The 19,832-nt window shown below is 46.1% G+C and overlaps 1 protein-coding gene across 4 annotated transcripts in view; it reads left to right on the plus strand.

The window, feature by feature from the left end:
* Positions 1-18,117, plus strand: part of SLC5A11 (solute carrier family 5 member 11) — a 41,953-nt gene extending 23,836 nt beyond the window's left edge. For 3 of the 4 annotated variants that reach the window (XM_044234203.1, XM_044234201.1, XM_044234200.1), the window contains 8 exons: positions 2,245-2,450; positions 5,990-6,125; positions 12,737-12,844; positions 13,203-13,353; positions 15,133-15,301; positions 15,683-15,898; positions 16,541-16,709; positions 17,821-18,117. In XM_044234203.1, coding sequence (XP_044090138.1) covers positions 2,245-2,450; positions 5,990-6,125; positions 12,737-12,844; positions 13,203-13,353; positions 15,133-15,301; positions 15,683-15,898; positions 16,541-16,709; positions 17,821-18,023 — 1,358 coding nt within the window. In that variant the 3' untranslated portion in view covers positions 18,024-18,117. Of the gene's footprint in view, positions 1-2,244; positions 2,451-5,989; positions 6,126-12,736; positions 12,845-13,202; positions 13,354-15,132; positions 15,302-15,682; positions 15,899-16,540; positions 16,710-17,820 lie in introns of those variants that run through there. The other variant, XM_044234202.1, reaches the window with a different exon arrangement.
* Positions 18,118-19,832: the final 1,715 nt, after the last annotated feature.

Genomic DNA, 19,832 nt, shown 5'->3' on the forward strand with positions numbered 1-19,832 from the left:
GCATTTAGGAGTGTTATACATTCTTAGTGATTCAATTTCTTTATCATTATGTGATGTCCCTCTTTATCCCTGGTTGTATTCTTTATTCCAGAGTCTCCTTTGCCTGGTATTAATTTAGTCTCTCCAGCTTTTTCTTTTTCTTTTTCTTTTCTTTCTTTTTTTTTTCTGATTCAAATCCCCAAACTTTCTTTCTTTCTTTCTTTCTTTTCTTTCTTTCTTCTTTTTGTTTAATTTTCTTACCTTTTCAGTGTTCCAAGATTCATTGTTTGTGCACCACACCCAGTGCGCCATGCAATCCGTGCCCTCCTCAATACCCACCACCAGGCTCACCGATCCTCCCACTCCCCTCCTTCCAAAACCCTCAGTTTGTTTCTCAGAGTCCATAGTCTCTCCTGCTTCATCTCTCACTCTGATTTACCCCAATTCACTTTTCCTTTCCTTCTCCTAATGTCTGCCATGTTATTCCTAATGCTCCACAAGTAAGTGAAACCATATGATAACTGACTTTCTCTGCTTGACTTATTTCTCTCGGCATAATCTCCTCCAGTCCCATCCATGTTGATACAAACGTTGGGTATTCATCCTTTCTGATGGAGGCATAATACTCCATTGTATATATGGACCATATCTTCTTTATCCATTCATCTGTTGAAGGGCATCTTGGCTCTTTCCAGTTTGGCGACTGTAGCCATTGCTGCTATGAAAATTGTGGTGCAAATGGCCCTTCTTTTCACTACGTCTGTATCGTTGGAGTAAATAAACAGTAGTGCAATTGCAGGGTCACAGGGTAGCTCTATTTTTAATTTTTGAGGAATCTCCACACTGTTTCCCAAAGAGGCTGCACCAACTTGCATTCCCACCAACAGTGTAAGAGGGTTCCCCTTTCTCCACATCCTCTCCAACACATGTTGTTTCCTGTTTTGTTAATTTTGACCATTCTAACTGATGTAAGGTGGTATTTCAATGAGGTTTTGATCTGAATCTCCCTGATGGCTGATGATGATGAACATTTTTTCATGTGTCTGTTAGCCATTTGCATGTCTTCTTTGTAGAAATGTCTGTTCATGTCTTCTGCACATTTTTTGATGTGATTATCTGTTTTTTGGGTGTTGAGTTTAAGGGGTTCTTTATAGGTCTTGGATATCAGCCCTTTGTCTGTAGTGTCATTTGGGAATATCTTCTCCCATTCCGTGGGTTGCCTCTTTGTTTTGTTGACTGTTTCCTTTGCTGTGCAGAATCTTTTGATCTGGATGAAATCCCAAAAGTTCATTTTCACTTTTGTTTCCTTTGCCTTTGGAGACATGTCTTGAAAGAAGTTGCTGGGTTCAATGTCAAGAGATTACTGCCTATGTTCTCCTCTAGGATTTTGATAGATTCCTGCCTCATTTTGAGGTATTTCATCCATTTCGAGTTTATCTTTGTGTATGGTGTGAGAGAATGGTCTAGTTTCATTCTTCTGTACATAGCTATCCAATTTTCCCAGCACCATTTATTGAAGAGACTGTCTTTCTTTTCTTGATTATCAGTGTTTGAATAGTATATATTTCTTTTTTTAAAAGATTTTATTTATTTACTTGAGAGAGAGAGAGAGAGCACAAGTGGGGAGGCAGGAATGAGGGGTGCTTGAATGGCTCAGTTGTTACAGGTCTGCTTTGGGCTCAGGCTGTGATCCTAGGGTCCTGGGATGGAGTATGATGCTCCCTGCTCAGTGGGGAGCCTGCTTCTCCCTTTCCTGCCTGCCACTCCCTCTGCTTGTGCTCTCTTTCACTATCTCTGTATGTGTGTGTCAAATAAATAAGCAAAAATCTTTTTTTAAAAAATTGTTATTATAGGGGAGCCTGGCTGGCTCGGATGGTGTAGTGTGTGATACTTTATCTCAACCTTGTGAGTTTGAGCCCCATATTGGGCACAGAGATTACTTAAAAATAAGTAACTAGTTACTAGACCTACTGCTAAGTCTTACTGTTTAAAGGAGCAAATAACTACTAAGCCACAGTTTTAATGTTTTGATGACTGCCTTAATATGTATGGTTTCCTTTATAATCCTGTATATTTTATATTATGCATTGGTTATTAATATTCTGAGAAGCAATACATAGTCACTACGAGAGGCATCAAAAGAAGGTGACTAACTTTCCTTGTCAACTCTGCTCTAAGTAGGATGTCACCCATGCAGCCATCCCCTTACCCTTGCTGTGGATTGCTCTGAGTTTCTGGCAAATTTGGGCTTCCTCTGCATTTTAGGTTTTGCTGCAGTTGGCGGGATGGAAGGCCTGAAGGAGAAGTACTTCTTAGCTGTGGCTAGCAACCGGAGTGAAAATAACAGCTGCGGACTGCCTCGAGAAGATGCCTTCCATATTTTCCGAGACCCTCTGACATCTGATCTCCCATGGCCAGGGATCCTGCTTGGAATGTCCATCCCATCCCTCTGGTACTGGTGCACAGATCAGGTACAGGGCATCTGATGAGGGAGCACCCTCCAGGATGCTTCTTTCTTTGTGGGGCTAGAGGCTGGGCTGGTTTCCTCCATCTCTTCTCTTGTTTGTATTCCCTTCCCTCTCCCCCCGTGCCCCCAAGCTCAACTACTCCTTCCTTTCTACTATTCTACATTATTCTTGAACTTGTTCATGTAGTGGCAAATCCAGGGCTACTAATATTTGCAAAGGGGAACTGTTTTTTGTTTGTTTTTAAAGATTTACTTATTTATTTAAAAGGGAGAGAGAGAGAGAGAGCACGCAGTGGGTGTGGTACAGAGGGAGACATTCACAAGCAGACTCTGTGCTCAGCGCAGAGCCTGACGTGAGGCTTGATCTCAACATCCTGAGATCATGACCTGAGCTGAAAAGCAAGAGTTTGATGCTTAACTGACTGAGCCACCCAGGTGCCCCTGCAAAGGGGAATTCTTAATACATCTTGCTAATGTCTGGAAAGATCCAGTAAGCAAGAGATGATACATTTTAAATGGAGATTAAAATTGATATCTAATATCATTTACTCAACAAGTACTCACTAGGTATCCTCTTTGTACCAGACACTTGGAAATCATGAGTAAACAAACCAGACAGGGCTCTTGTCTCCCTTGGAGCTCACCTTCTTCTAGTGGGGGGTAGACAGACAGTAAGAAAATTATATGGAATAATTAAAGGTAATAAATGTCATTTTTTTAAAAGCAGGGTAGGGAAAGAGGGGTTGAGAAGGTGGGAATGCAGCTTAAAATAGGGTGGCAGGGTCCTGGGCTGGCTCATTCAGTGGAGCATGCAACTCTTGATCTTGGGATTGTGAGTTCAAGCCCCACTTTGGATAAAGAGATTACATAAATAAAATATATAAAGCATTTTGAAAAATAAATAAAATAGGGTGGCAAGGGCAGATGGGTCTGAGGAGTCCTTTGGACTCCTCGGAAAAACAGGCCTCAAAAAAGAAAAGGGCTCGCTGTGATAGTTGGGGAACATTTGCAATGGAGGCAATAGCCAATATGTGTAATAAGCCTTTTGTGTTAAGGGGGGAAGGCTAGAATCAATATTTGCATTTCTTATATCAGCATGAAGCAGCTCCAGGTGGATGCAGGTAAAACAAAGAGTGGATACTCGTGGGAAGGGAGATAGGTGTCAATTTTTTTTAAGATTATATTTATTTATTTGACAGACCAAGATCACAAGTAGGCAGAGAGGCAGGCAAAGAGAGAGGGGGAAGCAGGCTCCCCGCCGAGCAGAGAGCCCACTGCGGGGCTCCATCCCAGGACCCTGGGATCATAACCTGAGCCGAAGGCAGAGGCTTAACCCACTGAGACACCCACGCGCCCCGATAGGTATCATTTTGTTGCATACCTGTTTATACTTGGTCAGGTTTCAAATCCAGCGAATATATCATCCGTTGAAATGTGAGAGGCTGAAAAGATAAGTTAACAACGGACAGTCGTGGTAACACTTAAACATTTACTGCTGGTGAAATGTCGCCAGTCCCTGGTCTAACCATTCTACATGAATTAATTCTTTTTCATACCATCCCTCTTGAACTGTGGTTCCATTACTTGGGCCAAGGGGTTGTCCTACAGGGGGACTCCTTCCTCCCCAGGCTCCTGGGTTTTCAAGGGGCACAGATATCTTCAAACTTCCTCACCTGCCTCTTCAATTAATGCTTGTATTCTCCACATCATGGGAACTAGAAGCCAGAATTCTTTTTGGTCACAGTTTTGGATCTCCAGTAGAAAGGGCTTTATTTTCCAAAGCTGTAAATGCTTTCCTCTCTGCTCCAGAGGGGCAGGCTAGGATTGAAGCCTGCATGCCTCTTTGAGCACCTTACTATTCTATAGACCCTAATATCCTCACATTTTATGACCACATTCTAAAGTGTTCTAGAAAGGCCCAGTAGGTAAATGGAGTTCTGAGAAATAACATATAACAGTTAAACCAACTTCTATAAATTTTTTTAAAGATTTACTTATGTATTTGAGAGGGAGAGAGAGAACAAGCATGGGGTAGGGAGGGGCAGAGAGAGAGGGAGAGAGAGAAACTCCAGCAGACTCCACACTGAGCAAGGAGCCCAATGCAGGGCTCAATCTCACAACCCTGAGATCACGACCTGAGCCAAAACCAACAGTTAGAGGCTCAACCAACTGTGCCACTCTCAGGTGCCCCATTACCAACCTCTAAACAAGGATGCCTAACTTCTCAGTTCCATCCTCCCCACCTTTCCTCACATAAGCCAATCTTACATTTTAGAGTCTTTCACTTATGGCATCCAAACAAATGTAATTGTGCCTGTCAGGGTACACTTGGTTGCAAGTGATAGACAAAAAAAATAAATGAATCAATCAATCAATCAAACTATCTCAGGGAAAGGGTGGAGGATGTATTAGCTCAGGGAATACAAACAGCAGGAAGTTGAATGAGCCTTCAGAAACTGCTGGAACATACTCTGGTTTCCCTCTCCATCAGCCATCTTTACACCTGTAACTTCATTGTTTCACTGCAGACTAACAGGAAAGATGCTGGCATCTCCCTAAGGCCCAATCCAAAAATCCTGTAGAAGGGTCTAGTATAAGTCAGGTGCCTACCCCTGGATCAGGCAGCTGTGCCCAAGATGATAATGTAGCTGTGTGGACAGGGTGTGGGTTTCAAAAGAAGGAGCAGGACACTCTAGGAAAACTAGTGTCCACTGTCAAAAAAAAAAAATGGGAAGAGTCCCAGCTTTGTCCTGCTTGCCAAAGCTTGTCACAGGGCCTCTGTACCTTACCCAGATGCTTCAACACTCAAAGCCTAAGAAAATAGAGAAAGTTCTGGGCTCATGTAGATTCAGTCTGAAGACTAGAGGAGGATTTGGGGGGATCTACTTAGAAAACACTCTGGAACAAGTTATTCCTTTTGAGTAGATAATGTTTTTTTTTATTTGATACATATTTTTAAAATCTAATTTGAGAGAGAGAAAGAGAGAGCATGAGTGGGGGGAGGGGCAGAAGCAGACTCCCCACTGAGCAGGGAGCCTTGATGTGGGGCTTGATCATGAACTGAGCTGAAGGCAGATGCTCAAATGACTGAGCCATCCAGGCATCCCAAGATAACTTCAATTTTAAGGGATCTTTCCCAGTATTGTGGTGGAGGTGTTCTAAGTTCCTCTCATGGTTGGCAATTCTAATGGAGACTGTTAGTGTTAAGCTGCTTATTTCCTTTGCCTCTTCTAGGAAGAAGTTCCATGGAAAGTTGTAATTGACCCACCTTGGATTCATACTTTTCCTCAACTGGTCATGGTAGCCAGAGAAGCAGAGAAACTCTATGTAGAAATCAAATCGGCCAAGTCCAACTCCAGGATAAAGAAGTAGGGAGGGGATGGAACAGGGTTCTTAGCTTCCTCAACTGGAGCACAGGGATTGGGAATAGGAAAGTTTCCTCGAAGAGAAGCTAGACAAACCAAGATTCTAAGTCCATGATGCCTACCAACAAGCTTTGCACACTTAGCCACTTCATCCTCCAACCACCCCACTGTTTTCCAGGTGATCGTTCAGCGGTCTCTGGCTGCCAAGAACCTATCCCATGCCAAAGGAGGCTCTCTGATGGCTGCCTACCTGAAGGTGCTGCCTCTTTTCATGATGGTGTTCCCTGGAATGGTCAGTCGTGTCCTCTTCCCAGGTGAGAAGACAGTGGGGAGAAGAGATTATCTGTCTTTGAGTCACAGACTCTGTGAAGTATTCTAAACATATGACTGCCATCAGAGATTGGGACTGGAGTCCTGCATTGTGATTTGGCTGAGGTATCTCCATCCAGATATCTGACTCTACACTGTTTCCCAAAGGGGTTCAACAGGAATGACTAGTAGATGTTCCAGGCCAGTAGAGGGGAGACCCATCTGGGGCCTTGCCTGAAATGTATTTTTTTTTAAAGATTTTATTTATTTATTTGACAGACAGAGATCACAAGTAGGCAGAGAGGCAGTCAGAGAGAGGAGGAGGCAGGCTCCCTGCTGAGCAGAGAGCCCGATGTGGGGCTCGATCTCAGGACCCTGGGATCATGACCTGAGCCAAAGGCAGAGGCTTTAACCCACTGAGCCACCCAGGCACCCCCTGAAATGTATTTTTGAAGCCACAAACTACAGGCTAAGATCTTGTAGTTCCAGATGTCAGTTTCCCGAAGACTAATATGAAAGTTCCTCTTACGCTTTTTGGTACTTCATTTCAGCTCAGTTGTTTGGTTATTTTGGTCCCGTGGAACCCCTTGGGGGTACTTAACAAAAACCAGGGATGTCAAAGCCTCTAGAATATTTACCTTAGAATTTCTAGTGTGGTAAAGTGATGAGATTTGCTCTGTGTGGGTAAACAGGACTAGGGGAAGGGTATTATTGGGAGTCACTGTGATGTCAGGAACTGCTGATCTGTATGGAAGAAAGCTCCTCTTTTTCTGAATCAGAAACACCAAGGCTGTTATTTTTTTTTTTTTAGGTTTTACTTATTTATTTGACAGAGAGATAGAGAACACAAGTAGGCAGAGCAGCAGGAAGAGGGAGAAGCAGGCCTCCCACTGAGCAGGGATCCCAATGCAGGGCTCAATCCCTGGACCCTGGGATCATGACCTGAGCTGAAGGCAGCTGCTTAATCGACTGAGCCACCTAGGTGCCCACCACCAAGGCTGTTATGAACTCAAAGGGGAATGTAAGGTCGAGTGATCTCTCCCCTGCACTTTATCCTACACGATGTCATGCTGAGGTAAAGAAAGGACAGGATGGCCCAGAAGTTTTGTCAAAATAATTTAGGACAATAAGCCTAGGAGAAAAGAATTGGGGGAGGAGAACGGGGGTTGCTGTGCTTGTGCTGGACTCTGTGCTTCCCCCTTCTCCAGCCCAGAGGGCATGAAGAACCCAGAGTCACTGGTCCTGGTTCCAGGAAAGGTGCACAAGACTTGAGAAAAGCCAGGTCAGAGTGAGAACTGGGATTTGGGATTTGTGGTGACTTAATGGAAAATACACAGCTTTGGGCACGGCTTGATATATGAACAAAGAACTAGCTTTAAACAACATACCTTCATCATGACAAGAGTTTTACAGTGTGGTATTTCTGAATGTGGACTCTGGTTTGAATGTTGCAGCCAGAATTCTGGCTCTGTCACTTCCTAGCTTTGTGACCTTGGAAAGCCACTTGCCTCTGTTCCCTCCCTCATAAAATGGGAATAATCCTTCATAAGGCTTAAAGCAGTTCTTGGCATGAGGTAAGCACTATACAAGTGTTTATTCTTATTTTATGTATTATTTCATTTATTCCTCAAAACAACCTTATAAGGTAGGTCGTGTTAAGGCTCATTTCATTTACAGATGAGGAAACTGAACTTCATCCACTCATTTATTCTTCCATGCCTCCATCGAAGAATCTGAGAGCCAGTGAACTACCAGGCCTTAATCTGGGAGACCTGGGGATCCTTAATACCAACAGTATCCTGCTGTTGTGGGTCTCACATTCTAGTGGAGAGGAGACACGCAAAGAGAGGGAATAAGTAAATGTGACATCCATTGATTGTGAGCCAACACTTGATCCACGTGGGGGATTTCTTTTTTTCTTTTGGTGGGGAGGGGCAGAGGGAAAGAGAACGAGTCTTTTTTTTTTTTTAAAGATTTTATTTATTTATTTGACAGAGAGAGATCACAAGTAGGCAGAGAGGCAGGCAGAGAGAGAGAGAGGAGGAAGCAGGCTCCCTGCTGAGCAGAGAGCCCATGTGGGACTCGATCCCAGGACCCTGAGATCATGACCCGAGCCGAAGGCAGCAGCTTAACCAACTGAGCCACCCAGGTGCCCCAAGAGAACGAGTCTTAAGCAGGCTCCATGCCCAGCACAGAGCCTAGTGTGGGGCTAGATCTCGTGACCTTGAGTTCATGACCCGAGCTGAAATAAGGAGTCAGACGCTTAGCCGACTGAGTCCCCCAGGCACCCTGGGTAGTTTCAAAGTACATTTCATTTATTTATTTGACAGAGAGAGATCACAAGCAGGCAGAGAGGCAGGCAGAGAGAGAGGAGGAAGCAGGCTCCCTGCCGAGCAGAGAGCCCGATGTGGGGCTTGATCCCAGGACTCTGGGATCATGACCTGAGCCGAAGGCAGAGGCTTTAACCCACTGAGCCACCCAGGCGCCCCAAAGTACATTTCAGAGTGGATACAACAGGATTAATGATGGGTAGGATGTTGGGGATAAAGAGGAGCAATCTAGACCCCTCCTCTGTTAAGTGACTTGCCGAAAGTTAACCTGGCTAGTACTCGGTGGGCTGGGATTGGAACCCAGCTGCATCTGCCTCCAAAGCCCAGCTCTTAATCATGCTATTGTCTGCCTTAGCAAATTACACCTTAAGCTTTGGGTCAGTGTCTGGAAGATCAATTGCAACACCTTGACCATTATTCTTTGTTTGTTTTTAAGATTTAATTAATTTATTTATTAGACAGAGAGAAAGAGCGCACCAGCAGAGGGAGGTGCAGAGGGAGAGGGAGAAGCAGATTCCCCACTGAGCAGGGAGCCCGACATGGGGCTCGATCCCAGGACCCCAGGATCATGACCAAAGCTGAAGGCAGATGTTTAACCTACTGAGCCATCTAGGTGTCCCCTTGATCATCATTCTTAATAGCCCGTCAGTCAGCAATCATGATTAAGTGAAACAATGCCATGTTCTGTGTCTCTAAGGACTTTTGAATGTAAAAGATGAGTCTGGTACTCATGAAGAAGCAACATAAGATATAAATCAAAACACTCTAGCATATAGTACTAACAATAAGTGAAAGGAATTTGAGAGTGAAGTAGATTGGAGAAAGTGAGGTCGGCATGGTATGTTTGAAGACCTGGACAAGTCCTTCTCAAAGTGTAGTTCCCCAGTCCTGCAGCAGCGATGTCACCTTAGAACTTGTTAGAAATGCAAACTTTCAGGCCCTGTCTGAGACCTACTGAATCAGAATCTCCTGAGGTTTGGGCCCAGCGGTCTGTTTTTGACAAGCTCCCCGGAAGACTGAGAAGCCTTTGCCTGAAGTGCCAGCCTCCAGGCCAACCCATTCTACCTTCCTATTTCCATGTCTCCCCCTGTGTCTGCTCTTCCAGCTACCCCCTGAATCTTCAGTTGGGTCCAGAAGCCACCCAAAAGGATGCTCCAGTCCTGAGATGTAATGAGCCTGAAGAACACCTTCTTCCACTTATCCATCTGAGAAATGGCACACACTTTGAAAGAAACCATAGTGGAAATTAAGAGAGAAGCAAAACCACCCTCAAACAATAAAATGCAAGTCTAGAAGTGTACCCATTTACAAACCCAATCATCCCCATCTGAGCTCTGGAATACACTCAGGGTATGAGACCTCATCATGATATTTACTCGCTATTTGATTTGGGGAAGCGTTTTCACCTCTCTGGGCCTCAATTTACTTGTCCTTAAAATAGGTGTAATACCATCTCTTCCCCCTGGAGTTGTGCAGAATACAATGAGATACATATGGATAGTCTTTATTTGTCATGGTGAACCCTCCGTGAATGTTACAATTTGGAAATAGAAGACATTCTGTTGTTTGGATGGGACCTTGCCAGAAGCATCCTTTATGCCAACTATCAGAGGGACTGATATGAGAACCCACACCATATATGAAATGGTTGATTAATTAATCCAAGACAGATGGGTGGCTGTTACCCAATGGTGGGTTAATGACCGATAAGGCTGTTGGTTTCAGTTGTACCTTAACTGAGCCAACTAATTATCCTTAGGATGAATATATTCTTTTATTTTATATTCTTTTTATTTTTTTTTAAGTAAGCTCCATGCCCAGCATGGGGCTTGAACTCACAACCTTGAGATCAAGACCTGAGCTGACATCAAGAATCGGATGCTTAACGGACTGAGCCACCCAGGCACCCTGAATGAATATATTCTTTAAGCTGAACAGACAAGAACAACTGCCACAAACATGCTTTGTAAACTGTGTCTGTCACATTTCATGGTTGGAGGGTGCATGTCTGGAAGGTTAACCAACCTAAGCTTAATAACCAAAGGTTAAACTATGTAGTTAATTAAATATCCCAGGGAGAGTCTTGCTTCTTCTCAGTGTACCTTGAAGAGGGGAGCTTTTGGGGGTGCCTGGGTGGCTCAACTGGTCAGGCAACTGACTCTTGGTTTCAGGTCATGGTCTCAGGGTCCTGGGATCGACCTCTGTCTCTAAAGTAAATAAATCTTTAAAAAAAAAAAAAAAAAAGAGGAACCTTTGGACCAAAAAAGGTAAAGCCCATATAATCTGAATGTGAATAAGACCTTTGCCTGACTGGGAAGCTCCTTACAACACTCTAAGCATGGGGTTGAAACTCTTCCCTTATTTTCTTTTAAGGCTTCTTGGAAGAGCCTTAAAAAGCCAGGAACTTTGACCTGTCAAGAGTACTTTTCTCAAGATTGTTTCTGCTCAGGACTTCTCTTCAAATACCAGCTTTGGTCTATAGACTTAATTTTGTCTGAGGTTTGAACCAGAGCTGTGGGGGCATCTACCTCTGTTCTGCAGCAACTGCATTATTAATGGCCACAGCACCCATTGGTGGATATTAGTGAGGCGAGGGGTGCCAGCCTTTGCGAAGACATAACAATGCCTGGAAAAATTTTATGATGACCGGTTTGCCAGTGGATTTCCCAGTGGATGAAAGGGCCCAGGGCTGTATCCATTGCTTAGGTCTTCCATTACATTAAAAAGAAAATGAAGATAGAACAATATTGCATTTTAAAATTGTGGTGTCCTTTAAGTGTTTACATTTATTAAATTAGCAGGTAAAAATATAGAGACTAAGTATACAAGCTCATGTGGAGATACGGTCAAACATCTACATTTGAGGTCTCAGTTAAATGGTCATTGTGACATTGATATTGCACTGGAACCGGGCAGGAAGTTAAGCATGAGCAGTGGAGGGGTTCAGATTCACTTGTGAGCTGAAGTTCAAGATGGGTGGACAGACAGCCCATCACCCTTCAAAATGAGGAGCAAGGACTGAAGACTTTGGATTGAGCAGATGGGGCCCTGGAGGGATTTATGGGAGTTATTTCTCAGTCCATCTGGTGGAGGAGACTTGAGAGGTAATCATTGACCCAGCTGGGGTGAGTGGTGTTGGGTAGGCATTGAGGTGTTGGTGAGGAGCTCTGGTTAGCTCAGATATCAGGAGCTGAAGAAATCAGAAGGTGACGAGAAAGGTATTGTTCAGACACGGGTGCCAAACCTTTGAGACCATACAGAGTTCTGACGGTCCCAGTGGCCAGGATGAAGCCTTGGGTGGGGTGCTTGCCAGACTCATTACAGAAAAGCAGCTACTCTGTTGGTGTTCTCTGAAAAATTGGATTGGAAGTCAGGAGACCTGGGTTTCGACTCTGCCTCTGACATGACCTTGCTGGATATTTATACTCAGGTCCCTCGTCTTGGTTCTTCATCTGTGCAACAGTGAAAGTAATCTCTTCCCTCATTCAGGAGCGCAGTGATAGCTAGCCTCTGTCCCTCAGAAGTTCGTTGAGCATCTGCTCTGTCACACACTCTGGACTCCAAGCAGGAGGCCTAGGCCTGTACGCTTGGGATGTTTTCGTCGTCATACGAGGAAGAGATGACGACGTGCCAGGAAGGCTGGGTGGATTTACGCCAGAACAGCAGAATGCTCTTCAGGAGAGCAAAGACCCGATACAGAAACTCAGGAAGAGGAAGACAGGGACATCCAATTGGCACAGCTGGGTTGTTAGGAGCCTAAAAGGAGAACAGCTCTGGAGGAGCTAGGGGAGAGAGGGATTTGGAAAATAATCATCCCATGTGGGGGAAATGGCATTCTCCAGTGTACCCCCTAGGAACTGTAGGCAAGATGTGAATGGCATGTGTCCCTTTGTGGGGGTCAGGGGATGCTTCCTGATGAGGGACATTGTAGAGAATGGCCACGAGGTGTCTCAGCTTTATTAGGGTGACAGTCATAACAGCTGAAATGTATTCAGTGCTTCCTACATAGCGGCTTCTGGGCCAAGCACGTTACATACGTCATCTCAGCCAACCCCCAGGATAATCGTACCAAGTAGACATACGTTGTTGTACCATTTTAAAGATAGGGCAAGACTAAGTAAGAAGGTAATGGTTTGTGAAGTCTAGGATCCTTTTTAATTTCACCGAGCTGTACGCATATAAATAGTCATCCTGTCTCCTGGCGTGGGCCTGGGTCAGGCCATGTTGTGGCTTGGCCTGGGCTCAGAGGGTCTGTCTGCTCACTCTTCACCTTGTTTCTTCCACAGATCAAGTGGCTTGTGCAGATCCAGAGACCTGCCTGAAGGTCTGTAGCAACCCCTCCGGCTGCTCTGACATCGCATATCCCAAACTTGTGCTGGAACTCCTGCCCACAGGTAATGTCCACTCGCCCCTAGATGGAGTCCCCTGGAGTGCCCAGAAAGGAAGACCTTGGCTGGGCCCTGATCTGAGGGAAGGACAGGATGGGAAGGCAGCAGGAGGAAATGCACTCTGGGCTGAGGGACTGAGCCCCAGAGCCAGAGGCCTCAGATAAAACCCAGGTCCTGATTATGGTCCCCCTCCAGCCCCGGTCCCTCCTTACAGCTCGCTCCCACCCCAAGTTCTGCCTCCTCCCAGTGGCATCTACTGGGAGATCGGTTGGCACCATGGGCCTGGGTTAACGGGGTCCTGAGTGCAGGCAGGGGCAGTTAGCAGGAAAAGCCTGAGGCCCATAGACCTCCCTTTTGCCCCCAGGGCTCCGTGGGCTCATGATGGCTGTGATGGTGGCGGCGCTCATGTCCTCCCTCACCTCCATCTTTAATAGTGCCAGCACCATCTTCACCATGGACCTCTGGAAGTACATTCGGCCTCGGGCATCAGAGAAAGAGCTCATGATTGTAGGCAGGTAAGATTGCACTGAGTGGGACTGGGAAGGAGAGTGAAAAGTTTAGAAACCCAGGAAGGAGAAAGCTGAGCCAACTCAGAGGCAAACACTGACCAGCCACTCATTCTGGAGGCTCAGCCTCCTCTGATGGCAAAGGTGAGGTTCATTAGGACTCTATGTATGAATAAGCCACTCATTCAAGAGATGTTCACTGAGCACCTACTATGTGCCGGGTGGCTAGACACAGAGCAGGGGAAAGCAAAGATTCAGTTTCTGCTTTCACAAAGCTAAAGATAATTAAAGAGAGAGGATAATTAAACAGAAACTATAACCCCAGTGAGTGCCGTGAGGAGAAGCCAGGAGATGTAGAGATTCAGAGGAGTCCCCAACCTAGAGTGGGTGGGACCTGAGGGATGAATAGGAGTTAGCCAGGTAAAAGGGAGGAAGAGGTTCTGGGGACTGGGCGGGGTTGTGGTGTGAGGAAGGTTTTCCTACCAAAGCTTCTGTAAGGTCCTGGAATCTAATGGGGGGAATATAAGGGACCAAAATGGATGGTATGCAAATAATATGTAAAATACATGCTAATAAGCACCTTGGGGCTCCCAAGGACTGTCTCAGCTTTGAGTTGGGGAAAGAGTTCTTAGGTCTGACAGCATGAACATAACTTATAAAGGAAAAGAAACAAATACATTAGACTTCAAAAAGCTAAAACTTTTTCACTTCAAAAGACACCATTGGGGCACCTGGGTGGCTCAGTGGGTGGATTAAGGCCTCTGCCTTCGGCTCAGATCATGATCCCAGGGTCCTGGGATCGAGCCCCGCGTCGGGCTCTCTGCTCGGTGGGGAGCCTGCTTCCTCCTCTCTCTCTGCCTCCCTCTCTGCCTACTTGTGATCTCTGTCTGTCAAATAAATTTAAAAAAAAAAAAAGAAGACACCGTTAAGGAAATGAGAAGACAAGCCACAGATAAGGAGAAACTATTTGCAAGCCACATAGCTGACAAAGACTTGTGATCTAAAATGATCTACAAAATCAAATTGTAATCCTAGAAAACTATAAGGAGATACCATGACATGCCCATTAGAATGGCTATAATCAGAAAGACAGACAAGGAGATAGAGAAGTTGGAACCTTCCTAACTCTGCCAGGGGGAATGTAAAATGGTTCAACCATTCAAAACAGTTTGGCACCTTTTAAAAAAATTAAACATACAGCTTATCATATGACTGAGCAGTTGCACTCCCAGAAATGAAAACATATGCCTACATAAAGATTGCATTCCCAGAAATACATAAAAACTCAAACACAAATATTCACAGTAGCTTTTATTTATAAGAGGAGAAAAGTAGAGACAACACAAGTATCCACTGACCACTGCAGGATAAACAGTGGCGTGTCATGGTAGATCCATTCAATGGAGTGTTTTTCAACAATAAAAATGAATGACATACCGTGATTACATATGATGTGTGGATGAACCTCAAAAGCACGCCACGTGGAGGAAACTGGCTGCCAACGACCACATGTTGTTGAATCCTGTTTCTATGAAATGTCCAGAAAAGGCAAACCCATTGAAACAGGAGTAGATAAAGGATAAATTGTAAATGGAAGCAAAGGAACTTGTTTGAAATAATGGATGTTGTCAAACCTGATTGTGTTGCCTGGAGTTATGGGATTCTACTCTTAGAATAGGTGAATCTCGTGGTATGTAAATTCTACCTCAATAAAGCTGTAGAGAGAGAGAGCAGGAAGTATTTCTGGGGGCGATATGCTAACGAGGGGCTCTCTCCACCTGGCACTAGGGTATTTGTGTTGCTGCTGGTGCTGGTCTCCATCCTCTGGATCCCCATAGTCCAAGCCAGCCAGGGAGGCCAGCTCTTCATTTACATCCAGTCCATTAGCTCCTACCTGCAGCCGCCCGTGGCCGTGGTCTTCATCATGGGATGTTTCTGGAAACGGACCAATGAAAAGGTAGCTCTGGATAAGCACCGCCCATGAGGATGTCTTAATGACATGGGTGGTGTTCCAGAGGATGAGTTCTGGGGATGGAGGTGTGGGAAGGGGGTCAGCTGGCCTTTGAAGAGCAACCACGGGGTTTCTGTTTAGATGTACTGTGTTATGAAACAGGGAAGCTAAATTTACAAAGGAATGATTATATTCCAAATCAATAATTAGTTATGTGTGAAAGATAAACAGATAAGGAGCTCCAATCCTTTTTAAATTACTGACCCCTACATCAACCACCCCTAGAAAGGCAAACTCTTGGAAATGGCTTTTTGAGGTCTGCAGAGGCCCAGGTTGGCTGCCCTGTAACCCTGGATGTCTCTAAGATGGCCTTGCTCTGATTTGCAGGGGGCCTTCTCAGGTCTGATCTTGGGCCTTCTCCTAGGCTTGATTCGGCTGGTCCTGGACTTCATTTACCCGCAACCGCGGTGTGACCAGCCAGATGACCGCCCCGCTGTGGTGAAGGATGTCCACTACCTCTATTTCTCCATGGTTCTGTCTGCAGTGACTCTGATCACCGTGTCCAGTGTGAGCTGGTTCACAGAGTCGCCCTCCAAGGAGATGGTACGTTTGGGTTTGATACTGTATAACCACTGAGACCCTTGGCTGCAAGTGACAGAAAACTGACCCAAACTGGCCTCAATGAAGAGGGTTTGATTGTTCAAGAAGCTGGAATATCCAGGATTGGGCTTTAAGGGACAGCTTGATTTGGGACGGAGGACCAAATCCATCCTTCATTTCCTGTCTCAATTTTCAGGTGCCTTGTGGGACTGGCAGTCTCCAGGGATTTTATCTTTTCTTATACTCATAAAGCAAAAGCAGAAACACATTTGTCCCAGCATTTCCGGCAGGGTTCCCGATTCCCATTGATGCAGTTAGCTCGACACATGTTTACCCATGAACCAGTTCAGTCTCCATGGCTAGAGAAATGCACGATGGAGGCGTGGGGGGGTCCTCCAAAAGCCCCAGGCTAGGGTTAAGCTCTGGGGGGCCAGAATGAAGGAGGGTGAGATCCCAACAGAATTAGCGCTGCTGAAGAAAGCAAGCCAGGGAAATGTCCATTTCGTGGGGGGAAATGTCCACTGACTGTGCAGAGCGCAGGGAGCTGGACCTTGGAGGTACAGTGACACGGCGGGCATTCTCACACGGGAGGCCCAACATGGGGTGGAGCAGGGGACCCTAATCTGATCCATCTTTGCTCCTTAGGTAAGCCGCCTGACCTGGTTTACTCGTCATGACCCCACGGTCCAGAAGGAACAGGTGCCACCAGCAACTCCCCAGCCCCTTACTATCTCTCAGAATGGGACTCCAGAGGCCAGCATCACAAACATCCAGTTGGAGATTGTTCAGGAAAACATATCCAAACCCCACAGCTGTGAGTTGCCTCTCCTCGGTTACAGTGGAAACCCAAGAAGCATGAGGTGTTTAAGGGGAGATATTTCTACCAAATCACAAGCCAGAAGAGGGGTGTACTTGAAATGTTAGCATCCCCTGACTCCCCATGTCTGTTCTAACTTTCAACAGAAGCTCAGTGGAGAATAGTAACAGCAAGTGGGTGTTGAGTGGCTTGCTACAACACGGCTCTCTTAGTCCCCATGAGATCCCACCAGGCAGGCTGGAATGCTATTGGCTTTCTCTAAATTGCTGGTTTCAAACTGGCAGCCTGTAGACATACTGTGGTGTAGTCCACCTACCATTTCAATAAAAGATGAGCTGACATTGAAAACTTGGGAGATTTCACATAAAATGCCAGATTTCCATCTCCTTTTGAAACATGGGAAGATGTAACAACTCTGGGCCCCCATGTCTGCATGATTAACGTTGTCCAGAGCTTGGAAAGCCGGCCCCTCAGACTAGGCTGTGCCCTTCAGTGAGCCAAGGTCCCCACCCATCCCTATTGCGCCGTGACCCTGCAGCCGTGGGCTGTCATTTACCATCACATGTGGCCTTTTACATCTGTCAATATACATGTACAGACATACATTCTGCGGCTATGAATCCATGTCAACCTAATGATGGAAGTCCAAGGATAGATCCAGAAGGCCAGGTGTTACAAGAAAAATGAGAGAATCTTTTCTCGTTCATATTTTGACAAGTTTAATAAGCAAAGTGTTTTGTCCTGACCATGTGACTAGCCCTAAAGGCCATGGAGCTTGCAGCCCCAGCTCTAAACGGGGAAATAGTTTTCCACGAGAGTGCCCTTCCCTGCCTTGGGCCTCCTGGCAGACAGTGTGATAGAGAGGAGGGAATCAGACAGATGTGGCTTCTAAACTCACCTCTGCTACTGCTTACCAGCTGTGGGGCTTCACCCAAGTTAGTCAAATGAGGCTTCATCTTTTCATCTGAAAATGATGAAAGGTACTCATGAAGATTAAGTTACTCATAAATACTTCCCAGAAAAGGTATGGGAAATATTTCTTACTGGGCACGGAACACAGCTGGTCGGCCCCTCTGCTCCCTTCTGACCTTCATTTGGGTTCTTTTAGGTGACACGACCCCAAAGCAGTCCAAAGTGATGCGAGCCATCTTGTGGCTCTGTGGAATGGAGAGCCTGGGCAAGGAACCCCCAAGTACCGTGGAACCGGTCATAGCTTCCTTGGAAGAAAATCCCCTTGTAAAAACCCTTCTGGACATCAACCTCATCGTCTGTGTAAGCTGCGCCATTTTTCTCTGGGGCTACTTTGCTTAATGTGGGGGTGAACCCAGGGGTCCAGTCTGTTGTCCGAGCCCTGTTTTTGTAATGAAAGGGAATAAATAATAAAGCTTTTGTTTGTTTACTGTGAGGCTTCAAAGGAGTTCATTTTCAACGTGACATTTAGCGCTTTTCTTAAAAGGGAATGGGGGGCAGAAGGTGGGGGAGAAAAGTGTCAAAGCTACCTCTTCTCTTCTGTTCAGTCCTCCTGTCTATCGTGCAACACCAAGGGGGAATTCAGAGGGATAAACAAGCGAAGAGACCCACTAGACCTCCCAGCCTGGCAGCAGACCCCTCGCCAGAGCCAAGCGCGCTAGCATTTGAACTTGCCCGGCTCACCTTCAGAGTACAGGGAATGGGACCCACAGGCCACCACTCACCTTCCACTCCTGCTGACTTTGGGTGAAGGAGTGGCTTTATCCCAGGACTGGAATCACGGGCCAAGGTGCAGGGCTACCCCAAAGATGGCATCAGGGCTGGCTCTGTGGCCTGCCCTTGATCTTAGCCGTGCACATGGCAGACACAGCCTATGCAGGTCATTCTGGCAGACCCCCGCAGAGCCCAGAATGGAGAAAGGAGGACGGCTGGGGCTGCATGGAATAGGGCTGCCCGCTCTTCAGGTCCAAAGCCCCACAGCTCCTCGGCCAGTAGAGATTTGCTGTGGAATTGCCCATCCCTCTGGCCACTTGTTTTGAGGGGAAGCAGCCTTGTGGGAATTAAGCGGAGAAATAGTCAATACCAGCACTTGGAAAGCACACACTGTTTTCTCTGATTTTCTTAAAGCACAAGATTCTAGGGCACCCCCTCTGATCTACTTCCCAGATATCATAAAGAGAAGCAAGTGTCACAGTGAGGAAAGCTCTAGGGGACCAGACACTCAGCAGCAGCTTCCTGGACATCAGCACCCTCCTGATGACCAGGAATGGCCACTTAGAGTTCACATTATAAAACCTCTCCTTTCTGATGGTGTTTGTGCCAGAATGGGACAGTGAGGTGGTGACTGTCCCAGCAGGGGTAATCACTTCTCTGTGGGACCTTGGAGATGCTTCCATCATGATGCGGTTACGGCTCTGAACACAAGCTGACCTCCATGCCCCACTCTGGGCCTCGCCCGTTCAAGAAGATGGGCAGTAGCCTTGGTTTGGTATTTACCTTTGACACGCAGACAAAAATCAAATGATTACCATTTTTCTTTAGATTGGAGCTGTTGGGGTTGGGAGATTTTAATAAATGAAAGAGAATGGAAACTGAAACATTCTTCAAATAGAGAAGGTCTGTGTTGTGTTTTGGAGCCATCAATAACAAAACATGTGTGCCACTCTGGGGAGAACGTCCAGCACAGACCTTCCTGGTCCCCAGGCACCCATACCATCTCCTTGGCAAGCATGGCATCTTGCTTTCCTCCTGAGCACCAGAGCTGTAGAGGGAGCAGGTCCAAGGTGCCACAGAGTTGCCTGGGCAGTGGCCTCACTGGAGAGGGGGCTCAAGACCAATGAGCAACCGATACCAACACCCTTGGTCTTTATAGGGAGCCCGATCTACAGTCTGGGGCAGGGGGATGGCGTCTGAGGAGGAAGAGAGGAAGAGGGTCGGCCTTCAGCAAAGATAAATTTAAGATACAGGGGGAAGTGGGTTTACAGGTATATATATTTTCACTGACATTATTAAGTGCAAGAAGCACTTTGGGGGCCCAGGGATCTTTGATGTCTCAGCCAAATTCTGTTTGGTGAGGTGACAACATGCGCGCGTGCGCGCGCGCACACACACACACACACACACACGGCACAGTTTTGCTTCCAAGAATTA

Source organism: Neovison vison, chromosome 14 (genome assembly GCF_020171115.1).
Source record: "Neovison vison isolate M4711 chromosome 14, ASM_NN_V1, whole genome shotgun sequence".
Classification (NCBI taxonomy): Eukaryota; Metazoa; Chordata; class Mammalia; order Carnivora; family Mustelidae; genus Neogale; species Neogale vison.